Below are 13,255 nucleotides of genomic sequence, written 5' to 3'. Positions count from 1 at the left end.
AAAAGAAATGGAAGACAAGACATCCTGGGAAGTCAGTGTCCGCGTTAGGGGCTGACAAGCCTGGGGAGCCGGTCACCCAGAGCACTGCAGCCCGGCCACCCGCTCTGCCCGGCCGGCCGCGGGCCGAGGGGTGCAGGGGAGATGTGGGCCGAGGATCTTGACGCCTTTTTCCAGATCCGTGTTGATTTGTTCACTATTTTGTGTGGAAAAGTTACCCACGGCAGTGAATTACAGCAAGCGCAGCCGCCCCACGGCCTGCGCCTGGCTTGTTCTTCTCGGCAGAGGAATGAGTAAGCCCGATCTCCCCGGGGTTTTTGAAGGACGGGTGAGAGGACGTTTCCCAACGATGCAAAGCTGTTGCAGAATGGGAATTTTCTATTTTCATTTTGTGGGGAATTCGAGGGACATTTTTGGTCAGGGCTAGCACGCGTCGCAGGCCTGGTCACAGCCGCGTTGCCTCAGACACCCCCCTCCTGCCTGGACCCCCAAAACGGAGCCCTGCGAGCCCTCTCCCCGGGCTGTGCCAGGCTCAACGACGGGGCTGGGGTCGGGGAAGAACGAGGAGGAGGAAAAGGAGGAGGAGGAGGAGGAGGAAAGGGGGGGGGTCGGTGTCTGCCCCGGAACGTCTGTGTGGGGGCGGCGGTTGTACGGCGGAGGGTGTTCGCCGAGGCGCGCTCCGGCCGCGGGCGCCCAGGGGCATTGTGGGTAGTGGGCTGCCGCCGCTGCGGCTTTCGGCGGGTTCTGTTAAAATGGCGCCTTGAGGCGGCGGGCGGGCGGCGGCGGGAGGTGTCGCCGGGTCTTTGGGCTGCTCAGCGTGGGAGAAGCTTCTCCTCCTCATCCTCCTCCTCCCTTCCGCTGTTATCCCGCCGTGCTCCTGGCTCTGCCGCCCGCTTTCCCTTCCCCACCTCCCGGGCGGCGATGGCGACTCCGGACCAAAAATCCCCCAACGTTTTGCTGCAGAACCTCTGCTGCCGCATCCTGGGCAAAAGCGAAGGTAAAGGTTTTCCTCAGACATTCCACCGCCCCCCCCCCCCCCCATGGCTGCCGTTGGAGCCCGTGAGAGGTGGCGGGGGGGGGGGGTGAGGCCGGTGATGGGGGCTGCCCCGGCGGGGTGAGGGGGATACCGGGGGGGTTTGTCGGCCCGGTTGATCCGCCCTGGTCCTCCGGGGGGGTTCGGCTGCCGACCGGGCACGGCAGCGGTCCCGGTGAGCCGGAGGTGCGGGCTGATGGGGAGCCCTGAGGCGGGGGGGGGGGTGTGTGTGTGTCCATTGGTGCCCTTCTTGGCAGGGATGGGGCAGCGCTGCCGGGGTGTTTGGGGCAAAAAGTGGCTTGTCTGCACGTTCAGGAATCTCTCTGCCTTCCTCCGGTGTCTGCTCAAGCCATTGACATCCGCTAGGTCCTCTACAGCTTGACGCTGCTGTGATTCTCCAGCAAGGGAATGAATCTCTTGCCTGTTTGTGTAAGTTTCTATCTGTTGCAATCAAGGCAAAGACTGTTTTTAGTAAGCAGTTGGAGGGTGGAAAGGAAGAGGTGCATCTGCGAAGTCGCCTTTTTTAAGTTGCTGTCTTTGTAAGCATCGCTCGCTAGACAGATTTGTGCCATAGCTTTTGTAGTACCTGTTTTCTTGTATGAGAGATGGCTTTCTTCCTTATTAGTAGTGGCTATAAAGTCTTTTATGTGTTCCTTTCTCCCTCCATGCTACTCTCTTCTGGCAAGTCACTCCCAGTTATCTTTAGGTATTTCCATGACAGTAACTAATAATTTTGAATACTGACTTATAAAGAATTGGGTTGAAACTGACTAAAACATGGCCTATATGTCAATTACTGCTATCTTAAAAGTCTAGAAAATGAGTGACAAGGTGAAAACCCACTTACTGTCTCTCTCTCTCTCAAACATTATGTTTCCTTCTATTGGAGACAGCACCTCATCATCTTACACACCATCCTTGGCTCTGCATTGGAAAGATACGAACTATTCGATGGATAATGAACTGGCTGGATGGCCACGTCTAAAGAGTTGCAGTCAGTGTCGAAATGGAGATCAGTAACAAGTGGTGTCCCTCGAGGGTCTGTATTGGGACTGATGCTGGTCAATATCTTTATTAATGATATAGACAGTGGGATTGAGTGTGTCCTTAGCAGGTTTGCAGATGACACCAAGCTGAGTAGTGCAGCTGGTATGCTTGAGGAAAGGGATGGGATGCCATCCAGAGGGACCTTGACAGGCTCGAGGAGTGGGCCCATGTGAATCTCATCAAGTTCAACAAGGCCAAGTGCAAGGTCCTGCACCTGGGTTGGGGCAACCCCAAATTAGTCAAACTGGGGGGGTGAATGGATTTGAAGCAGCCCTGCAGAGAAGGACTTGGGGATAGTGGTGGATGAAAAATGGGATATGAGCTGGCAATGTGCGCTCACAGCCCAGAAAGCCAACCATATCCTGAGCTCCATCAAAAGTGTGGCCAGCAGGTCAAGGGAAGTGATTCTCTCCCTCTATTCTGCTTTCATGAGACCCCCCGCCCCTGGCGTACAGTGTTCAACTCTGGGGCCCCCAACATAAGAAGGACCTGCTTGAGCAGGTCCAGAGGAGGCCACGAAGATGATCAGGGGGCTGGAGCACCTCTGCTGTGAGGACAGGCTGAGAGAGTTTGGGTTGTTCAGCCTGGAGAAGAGAAGGCTCCAGGGAGACCTTATTGTGGCCTTTCAGTACTTAGAGGGCTTATAAGAATGGCAGACTTTTTACCAAGGCCTGAAGTGACAGGACAAGGGGCGATGGTTTTTAAACTAAAAGAGGGTAGGTTTAGATTGGACATAAGGAAGAATTTTTTTATGATGAGCTTGGTGAGACACTGGCATAGGTTGCCCAGAGAAGCTGTGGCTGCCCCATCCCTGGCAGTGTTCAAGGTCAGGTTGGATGGGGCTTGGAGCAACCTGTTCTAGTGGAAGACATCACTGTCCATGGCAGGGGGTTTGGACTAGATGGTCTTTAAAGGTCCCTTCCAACCCAAACCATTTTGTGATTCTGTGATTTATCTTAGAAGCTTGGAAGAGTTGGTAAGAAGTTGGAATTTCTTTGTCTTCACTGAAATGTTGAGTAGGGACCCCTTCACAGAAACGTTCTGTTGTTTGCTTGAACTCAATGATCTTAAAGGTCTTTTCCAACCTAAATGGTTCCATCATTCTATGATCAACAGCTGTTGACTTCTGTGTTTTGTTTTGTTTTCTAAAATTCTTTCCCTCTCCTTTGTATGTTTAAGTCTTCTGCAAGGCCATAAATTTCCCATTTCCAGAAATGTCAATTTATAATAATTCTGTGACAGGAATTCCTGATGTGAGATGTTATCAGGATGTGGCAAGTTTCTACTCTTCCCCTATCTCCCCCAAATTGACAGTAGCTTCTAAACTGTTTAATATCTCTTGTGTTTTTATGTAACCACACACTTTTTTTTAGAAGCTGGTTTAACTGTGTATTAAAGGGTATTTCACATCAGTCTACAATTCTAAGGTGCTATTATAGTTCTGCTTTTATAGCTGTTTCTTGCTTTTAACGTTCCTTGGAAACTTTTTTCTAATATGGTTAGTATATGTTCTTACTTAAGAGCACTTCAAACTTTTTGCTACCAGAAATCTCAAATTATTGTGCTAGTTCTACTTCTGAAAAGAAAAACAAGAAAAAAAAAATTGAAAAAGGTATTGTCTTGCTTTACTGGAATAGTGGAGGCCGCTGTGAGGACATTATTTCTATATTGCCTAATCCTGTTTCCTTCATGACTCTTTCTTAGATTTGAAAGGGACTGCAGTCTAAACTCAATCTAAGCTTGTTTCTTGATACTGAGTATCTTATCTAGGTCTGTGATACTTATAAAACTTAAACAGAGCATGAGAATAGAAAGAGCAACCTCTGTGTTTATCAATCAAGGTGTGAGTATTGAGGAGAAGTGGCTCACTTCTACCAACTTTGGGTCTAGCCTTCTTTTTGAAGCCATAGTTTCTATACATCTCCATCTCTTTTGACTGAAATAAGAAGCTTATTTGCAAGCAGTATGTGCAAAAACATGCAAGAGAACTCTGATTTTTTTTATTTTTTAAATAAATGTTGGACCTATTCCTGTACGCTGGGATTCTACCAATGTAAACAAAATCTCTTTTGTGTGTGACTAATGAAACGGGAAATTTTGCTCAAAATCATGCTAAGCTGCTGCGTGCAACCTATAGCTCGCTACATCTGTTCGCGTGTGGTTATCTGAGGACTCCCTTGAAGTAATAACTTAAAAATAATAGTGTGAGTTGTCTGCCATGTTTACCATTACGTGTATTTTTATGCATGTGACAGAGAGGAAGCCCATCCTTACCCTGCTCTTTATTCCTGTGTTATGAGGGACTAGCACTGAAGGCTCACCCTTCCAATGTAGGACTTCTCTTGAAACACTCAACTGTAGTACCTGTGTTAGTTTGTCATCAGCTCAGCTATTGATTCAGAGTGCACAGAGACTGATAAAAGTCCATGAAAGACATCTCAGTCATGAAAGGTGTGTATGGTGGTTGTTCGCCCCTGGTTTCTATGTCCAAGGAACAAAGACAATAAGGGAGTTTTGTTAGTACCAGCATCCTTTGTGTTGAGGTAGATGCATGTATCCCTTGGTGGTAAGAAAACCACCAGACAAGTTATTTAGCATCTTACTGTTTTTCAGGCTTGTAACTCTAATTTCCTTTCAGCCCAGGATAAATTCAAAGTATGGTATTTTTGTGTGATTAGTGGTCTACATGCAGCTTCTCCCCTCCTTGTGTAGTGATGAAGGTAGGCTGCTTTGTATATGTGTTCTCTTTTTTGAAGCAAACTTTACAAGTATTATCAGTTTAGTCTTTGGTAAGTAATTTATAATGTTCAATTACTTCTACAGAGTTTAGGGGAGAAAAAGCTCAGATACTTAAGAGCTTTTTAAATTCATTAGAGAAATTCCTAGTAATAATTAGTAACAAGAGACTGAAGCTAGGTACAAACAGCCATCTTTAACCATCTGTGTAGTTAGCCTGCTGTGATTTTCTTGAAATCCTAGCTTTTGAAACCTTCCTGGAGTAAGTGCTCTAGTAAAATACAAGGTGCTAATGTAATTGGGTGAAATGTAATGGGTAAATAATAGAAAGGAGTTGAGACTTGACAATCTAATGGTTCTTCCTGCCTGTACATTCCCTGAGTTTGTACTTCAGAATGTTTGTTCTGCTTGGCTATGTTCCTTCTCGGCACTTGTGTTTTGTTATGTTTGTGAGGAAGCTATGGCTTCAGAAGGAGCTGAAGGATTCCGTTTATATAATGTCTGTATCATAATAGTGCACTTACAGCTCATGTGGGATGAGTGGTCTTATTCTGTATCCGTGTCTCCATTCTGCAATCCCATGCCTGAAGTCCTCCATAAACCCAGCAGACAACAGGCTCCACTGAGGATTCTTTCGTTTCTGCCCGTGATGGCCTCCATCTTCCCCACTTGTTAAAGATTTATGTTGAAGTGAATTTGTGCTATGATGGAACATGGCTGCAGAGGCTCCCAGTGGTGGAGCTATCCTCTTTCTCTTCTCCCTTTTTTGGGACCATCCACTAAGTAGATGGCTGGCTTTGTTTCCAAAATCAGTCAGCTGCATAGGCCTAGTTACTGGTTTTTTTCCGCAAACAGCTCTGCTTCTGAGAAATTCATTACAAAGTCTGCTGAGTTACCTGGAAGAACTGTATTGAAAATGAAAAAAAAAAAAAAAAAAAAATCTACCTCAGCTTTTTTGTTGTAGAACTAAGGTTTGAAAGGTCTCTGCTCCCGTGCTTTAGCCAGTTCCCAAGTAAGGGCTTAAAGCTAGCTTCCCATGGCACTGTGTGTCCGCAGTCACCCACTGCGGTTAATTGGGGATCCCTGCGCTCTGCGGCTGCAGCCATTGCTGACCTCTTTCTTCCTCATGTCCTCACAGTGTCTAAGAACTAGTGTCTAGTTTTGTATTATCAATCCTTCTGTGTTTGTCCAGGCTATCCGCCTCGCTTTTGTACTAACACCTGATCTTGCAGAGAGCTTGCCTGCCTGTGCAGTAATTTCTATGATTCCCCCCCCCCCCCTTATTTGTGGACTCTGGCAGTTATACAGGGTTGCATGCCTCTCTTTGGGCAGTGAATTTAATCCTTCTGACAAAAAGCTTCTTGTTCTTAGCTGTCTTTCACAAACCTCTTGGTAATCTTAGGGACTTTGTAGACTGCTGTACAAGCTTGTCAGTTGTAAGAACTCTTAGTGCCTCCAATGGAATCAAATGGTATTGCTGTAAATAATCAAGCTACATCTATTTGGTTTTGAATCCTAAAGAGACTTTTGTGTGCCAAAGTACTTCTGGAGGTGCGCATGCTCTAGAAAGTAGTATTTCAGTCTTCAGAGAGCAGTTTGCTACCTGAAGTCCATACTATGGCCTTCATTTAATCTATGTAATGTCAGTGGCGGTTTTGTTATTGCTGTTTTTGGATTTTTAAGCTCTGAACTATTGGAATAGATGTTAAAATTTCACAGTGGGGGGGAAAGCATAGAGTTCATTCAAAAGGTGATGTGGAGGTTTTTTTCTGCTAATAACAGAAGCAAATGCAAGTTGACAAGTTAGGCAAAAATTAAGAGTGAGGGAAAGTTCTGAGAAGGTTGTCTGACCGCGTTGCTGATAGTCCAGTGGGACTATAAATCTGTTCACTGACAATACAACAAGAGCCAGGAATATTAACAGAATGAAAGAATAGTTTTGTTTCCTGTGCTGTGCTTCAAAGTTTGTGGACAACTTCGAAGTAAGGGAAGACAGGGGAGTGTGTGTGGTTTGGATTTTATTTGATGGGTTTGGGTTCTTTTTTTCCTTTGTAGGAGAGGAGTGTGGAGACTGGAAAGACTGTTAATTAGGAATAAAGTTAAAATGCTTCAAATAAAAACTTGCATGAACAGAATATTTTTAAATTTACATTTTATAATTTGTTTTTACTATTATTTTTCTTTCTGAAAGAAATGAACGTACAACAGAGAAGTTTAAGATCATTGACTAAAGCAGAAGACTGATGCAAAAATAAATTTTTTTTCAGGACTGCTTCGTAACTGCTGTAGTCCTAAAATTGCACTTCTCAAACACAATGTTTTCTACAGGAACAAGCAGTTTTGCATACAATGTGTGCAGATTCTCTTCAAAACCAAAATAGTATCACTAATGACATTCTGGACTAGTATTTTAGTTTATCAGTATATGACATCATATTAATGCAATTGCTTTTTTTCCCCAGGTAATAATTCATACTGATGTAGAACTTATGATATAGTTAAAACAGAGAAAATACAGCAGCATTACTATATTGATAAATACAGTATCTGCTCATGGTATATGTGAGAAGGTTCTCAAGTTCTACATCTTTTCTTCCAGGCTTAGTTTTGCAATAGTAGCCCATTAGGTGTTTAGCAAACAGTTTGTTGCAGGAAAGAATTTTGGGGGTTTTGAGGGTTTGCCAGTCAGCGCTGCCCTTAGAGCACTGAATGCAGTTAGAGTGTAATTGTTTTACAATAATGAATATCTGCATTTAAGCAAGACTTTTGTCTAGGATGACAGACAGGTGACTGGAGGAAGAGATAGTGGAGAGAGTTTGCTAATCTCTGAAGCCAATGGTGTTGAAAGAATATAAGACTGTAAAATGACTTTTGGTTCACTTCCTAAAATTATAGGTAACGTTAGAAGCTTCTTTTTAGCAAAAAACTTGTTCAATTTCAGCATTCCCTCTGAAATACTGGCTACTTGGAAGTATATTGGCCAATTGAACTTTTCCTTTAAACTTTGTTTTGCCCTGTTTGTCCTTGCTTTCTTTACAACCAAATTCTTCCTGTGCATTGCTTCTGTATTTTTTCCATGTGCTACACTTGTTTTTTCTGCAGCTTTAAAATGCTGTTATCTGCCTTTTGAAGTAGTTCAGTTTTAGTACTGCATTGTTTGTAGGAAAGTTTGAATGGCTGAGTAGAGTATAGATCTTTGAATTATTGATAGATTGCTCTGCTCTAAGGAGACATTTTTAAAAATTTTTTTTTTTTTGGTGATTCACAAGTGCTGTTTCTTCGCTCAGCTGTATGGCAGCTTGCCAGTGTCATTAATTGTGTATGTATGTGTGTATTACTTGAGGGATATAGTCTGAGGGTGAGTGGCTGTCTCTACCTGCATTCACTGCTCTGATCAGACCTCTGGAAAACGAGCCATGATCAGTGCTGTTTCCCCCCTTACCCTTCAAAGAGCTGCATCCATTTCATGCATCATGTATGTTGAGCTTGCTGTTACATAATAGTCATGCTGTAATCACTTTTTGATGAAGAAGGAGGGACACATACGTAGACAGCTGTGTATTTTAAGCCTGTCTGCTGTGATAATGGTTGTTCTTTGAGGAGGGAAGTAATTGAATGTATCCATTAGTTATAAACTATGTGAATCTTTATTTTACTGACAGATATCCGTATTAAGTTATGTTTAATCACTTTAGGTACTGAAGCTATTTTACAGACTCATAAGAAATAATCTGCTCGAGAAACTCCCACAGCAGGGAGTTTTGTTTGTAAAAGAGAAGCTGGACTTGATATGAATAAAACATGCAAATCTGAATAAAATATAATATAAAACCAGTCTTGCTTCAAGGCTATTGAATTACCAGTGCAAATCTGTATGTGTACAGTGTGGATAACTTTGTTCCATATTGTTACTAGTGTAACAGGTTTAATAATCAGAATTTTTTGGATGGAACTGTAGTCTCTCAACTAGAGAGCTTTCATAGGGCAGTATGGAAAAGACTGTACGAAGTTTCTGTGCTTTAACTAGTCTTGCTATGGTTGGTGTTGAAATAGTTTATTATAGAAGGTTACACATCTTTCTTAAAACTTCCCCATTACAGGAAAAAATCCTGCTACTTGCTATTAATAATGTATCTGTTGTGTTTTTTATTTGATTGAGGTTTAAAACTTCAAGGTTTCTGTCCAGAAACTTTCATGTGTTTCTTTGTCACTTATTCTTGCCATCAATATTTCCTTGTACCACAGAACTGGAAGCACAGGTAGTCTTCTAAAGGCTGTAGCGTCAGAGGCAGGTTGGAAAACACAAAAATGGCAAAGTCCATTATTTTCTTCTACTGTTTTGAGGTAAATCCCCATTCCAGCATCATCAACGAAGAAAACCCCACCCAAACTTTGGCAATATATAACCATCTTTCTGAGTCAATTCTTCTGGAGAAATGAAATTCCAGAGTGTCCCTAGAGGCTTTGTACATATCTTTGCTGGATTTTGTAATTATCTCATCAGGTGACTAAAGACAGTAAACCCACTTGGTTTTTCATTGTGTAGATCTTGGTTCACTTGAATTTAATCTAAACCTCCAAAACCACAGGGAACAACAGAGAGGAAATAGAGCACTTAAATCTTTTTGAAACACTGATATGAAACATTTTGTTCGGAACCAAAGAATTTGTTTACTGTGTTTATTCTTTTTTTTTTTTTATAGGATTGCTTACTGGAAAAACTGTACATTGTCATTCAGTGTAAAATATAATGCTCTGATTTTTATATTTTTCTCCAAGCATTAGGCTTACTGATAATGGCAGTATAAATCATAGCATCTACTGAAAAGTGAGCAGAAGCAGCTGAATGAATAACGCTTAATTGTCCAGACATAGCAGAATTACTTCTTTTTAAAATCAACTACATATTTTGTTATTCAGCCCTCTTAAAAGATAACATACTGTGATACATTTATGATCTTGCAGTATATCGTAAACAAGTTCGTTCAGTAAAGTTAAATATGTCTTTATTGCCTGTGGATTTGTGTTGCAAATCTTCTCTTCAGTAAATGCCCTGCATTGCTCAGCTGCAATACTGCCAGCTTGTACTTTCATTCCCTGTAGCTCTATTCAGAAATGCCTCTTCCCTCACCTTCCAGGTCTCTGTTCCTTCGTGCTCGCTGGCTACGGTTGGGGCAGGAGGCAGTACCTGATATTGCCAATTCTGTGCAGGCAAACAAGAGGGAATACTTAACCATTGAGCTTTCAGTGCACTCTGTCCCCCAGGGAGAGTTGTTTGGATGTTTGTTCTACCAGTCCCCAGTTTCTATGAAACCTGTTTAACTTGGTATCCCTGAGACCTCTATCAATTTTGTTTTTTTAAAAAAAAAAACAACAAACGGTAATAACGGCAATCCCTAAGGGATAGGGTGATGCAGGTGGACATAGAAGTTAATTTCAGAACATAATTTTCCTTAGAAAACCAGGGTAATGCATCTAATGAACGAGGAGGAGCTATAGGGGGAAGATCCTTGTGGCTTTGTTGTGGTTGGGGTGTTTGTGTCCATGTGTTTGTTTTTTGGTTTTTTTTTAAGATGACATCTATTTATGTTTTTTTAATTGCTTCTTTCTTTTTGTATTCTTCTATAACTTCTACTGAACTGGTTTACTGGAGATCCATTCTCTCCTGCTTATTATTGAATAATCAGTGAGGGAGTTTATTATTTAATCTAGACACATGTCATAACTGATAAAGTACCCTTGATCCTTCTCCTGACTTTAGTTCATCCTAGATGCTTGACCTGGAACTCTCTTAGCAATTTTTTTTTTTAATTTGTAGCCCCTGTTAATTCACTATAACAACATGCCAAAAATATGTAAGAATTACTGGAAAAGCCTAGCTCTTGCTTAACTGCTACTAGGTAGACAGTTGAGGAAGTAACGGAAGACAAAACTCTTACTAGTGTTTGGGATAACTCAGTGCCAGTATTTGGCTTTAACTGGCCTTGCAGAATACTTTTGGAAATCTTGAGTTGTTGCAATGACACGTATTATACCTAAGAATTACTCAGAAACACTTCCTCATACTTAACTCTTCCCACCTGGTTCATCAGTTCAGTTTCAGCTATCAATAGATGAACTATTAAATTCTTTTATATTTGTATTTTCAAGTCCCTGTTGCGAATGAGAGGTTGCTTAGTCTAACAGTAGAACTATTCTTTCTGGGAGGCATTTAAGTTATGCAGACTTGTGACCTTACAGTGGTCTGGATATTGGCACTTTCTTCCCTGGAAGTAGAATGATACCCTTGCTCTTTTGTAGACCAATATTGTCAAATACTGTTAAATATTAATGATTCTGTCTGAGCAGGCTTTTTTCCTGATTGTGTGAAGTACTGCTTTGTGTGAACTGGTTAATGTTTGCTGGTCTACAGTTGTATTGTAGTAGATTAGGACCAGTGGGTGGCATTTATATCACAAGGCAGTAAAAAATGGGCATTCAGAAAGAATGTAGCACATTCTGATTTCAAATTTCTCCTTTCCATAAATTTCTGGATATTTTAATGCATTTAATCAACAATTGACTCGTATCTCCCAAGTGATTTTTTTTTTTCAGTTGTAAATATTAGTTAATTTAAGAGATGATTCAATGCTTAAAGTATTTCTGCTTCTAGTGGACCTTTACCCTATTCTGTTTTTCTGTTCCTTTTGTATGTATTTGTCCAAGCCAGTATCCTTGCTTTTTCCTTGGCTGAATCATTGCTGCATTACTCTACCATTTTCTCTGAAAGTCTGACTGCTTAACTGACTAAATAAAACACAGAGAGTCTGATGCACTTGCACACATAATTGTTATATACAAAACAAACTTAATATGCAGAATTGCTTAGATTTTTTTTTTTCCTGAAGTCAGGAAGTGTGAGGATTCAAGTAGCTGACACAACGCATTTACACTTGCTTTTTCTTATGTACCTTTCCCCTCATGTTATTACAGTTATTCCTTTACAAGGAGTAGGAATTTACCTGACGTTTTGTAAGGGCACTTGACACGTCTGTGGGGTTATTGTTTGATTTGATTTTTTTTTTTTCAGGTCAATAAATGGGAACGTGACTATGCTGTAGAGGCATTAATACTAAGCTGGCCCTAACTCAGCGCTACCGGACTATTAATCTTCCCAGAAAGCAGAGATACTTGCACTAAACCAGTACTGTTCAGCAACAATATTAAAAATAGAGTTATTGCATGATGAAGGAGCAGTGGAGGGAGGTCACTGGCTTGTGACCTCTACATTAGTATTTACATTATGCATTAGGAGATGATGTCGATCTCTCTGTGCTAGCTTTGAACCTAAGTGGTGAAACCATGTAAACTGTTTTAAAAACAAAACCAAACCGAAAACCAACACGCAAACTGGTAAAACCACTGTTGTGGATATCTGAGTAAAGATCCACAGGTAGGATAATCCAGTTTGGGTGCCTGGTGGGAGAGTGTGCCTGGCGAACATGGCTGTGTTGTTCCTATGTGTGAGCTAAATTGTGTGACTTTGTGCCAAGTCCCACAGCATTTCAGCCTGTGGGGAAGGGGAGAGCCGGCTGAAGTATGCTAATGCTCTCTAATAACTGGGTAGGCCTAAGTGTCTCTTCTGTCAGCACAGAATAGGAAAGGCTTATTCACAAATTTAAGCGCAGTTATTTTGTGGAGTGTATACAGGTGAGTGTGTTTGAAGTACATATAGCATTGGTAATGTGCTCATGGGTAAACTGGACTTTACTGCCCTCTGATTAGAAGTGTGTCTAAGTATTATAGTATAATGTTACCTGATCTAAGCCAGGTACATTTACACTTTTTTAAAAAATTTATTTTAACAGAACTTTAACACTTTGCTTAACTGAAATAGTTTTCCTTTTTTCTTTCAGCTGATGCAGCCCAGCAGTTTCAGTATGCAGTGAGAGTTATTGGAAGCAACTTTGCTCCCACTGTTGAACGAGATGAATTTCTTGTAGCAGAGAAAATCAAGAAAGAACGTAAGCACGTCTTTGTTTCTTTCTTAGAAATAGGTATGGAAGTTCTTCAAGAAGTTATTTGATCACTTTATTCCTTTGAAAATGGGACAATTCTGCCTCACAGATAGTTATCTTATCTGTTATCAATACTCATCCCTGAAAATATCATCATGGAAATTCCATTAATTCCTAGCTAGTATTCCGGAGTAGCTATTTGTATTCACAGCTCAGATTTTTCTGAATGCTCAGCTTAGACTTCCCTTACTGCCATTGACTTTGTATCTTAGCCACCATGAAAATAAAGAACAATTAATATTGCACTCCTTTCACTTTAATAGTACTCAGACTTTACGAATTCATAGTTCTTTTTAGAAGACTTGTATTTTTGTGATGTGCACTTTAGAAATATTATACTTTGGTGCAATTAACTTCATGAGCACCTGTGTGAAATTTGCTGAAT

General features: G+C 41.4%; 1 protein-coding gene across 1 annotated transcript in view; it reads left to right on the top strand.

The window, feature by feature from the left end:
* The first annotated feature begins 721 nt into the window (after positions 1-721).
* The window catches only part of TUBGCP3 (tubulin gamma complex component 3), a 53,984-nt gene continuing 41,450 nt past the window's right edge, over positions 722-13,255 (top strand). The window contains exons 1-2 of the mRNA XM_075057278.1: positions 722-994; positions 12,709-12,816. Coding sequence (XP_074913379.1) covers positions 919-994; positions 12,709-12,816 — 184 coding nt within the window. The 5' untranslated portion in view covers positions 722-918. The remainder of the gene's footprint in view (positions 995-12,708; positions 12,817-13,255) is intronic.

This window comes from Buteo buteo, chromosome 25 (genome assembly GCF_964188355.1).
Source record: "Buteo buteo chromosome 25, bButBut1.hap1.1, whole genome shotgun sequence".
Taxonomy (NCBI): Eukaryota; Metazoa; Chordata; class Aves; order Accipitriformes; family Accipitridae; genus Buteo; species Buteo buteo.
This window is presented reverse-complemented; position numbering and strand designations above follow the sequence as displayed.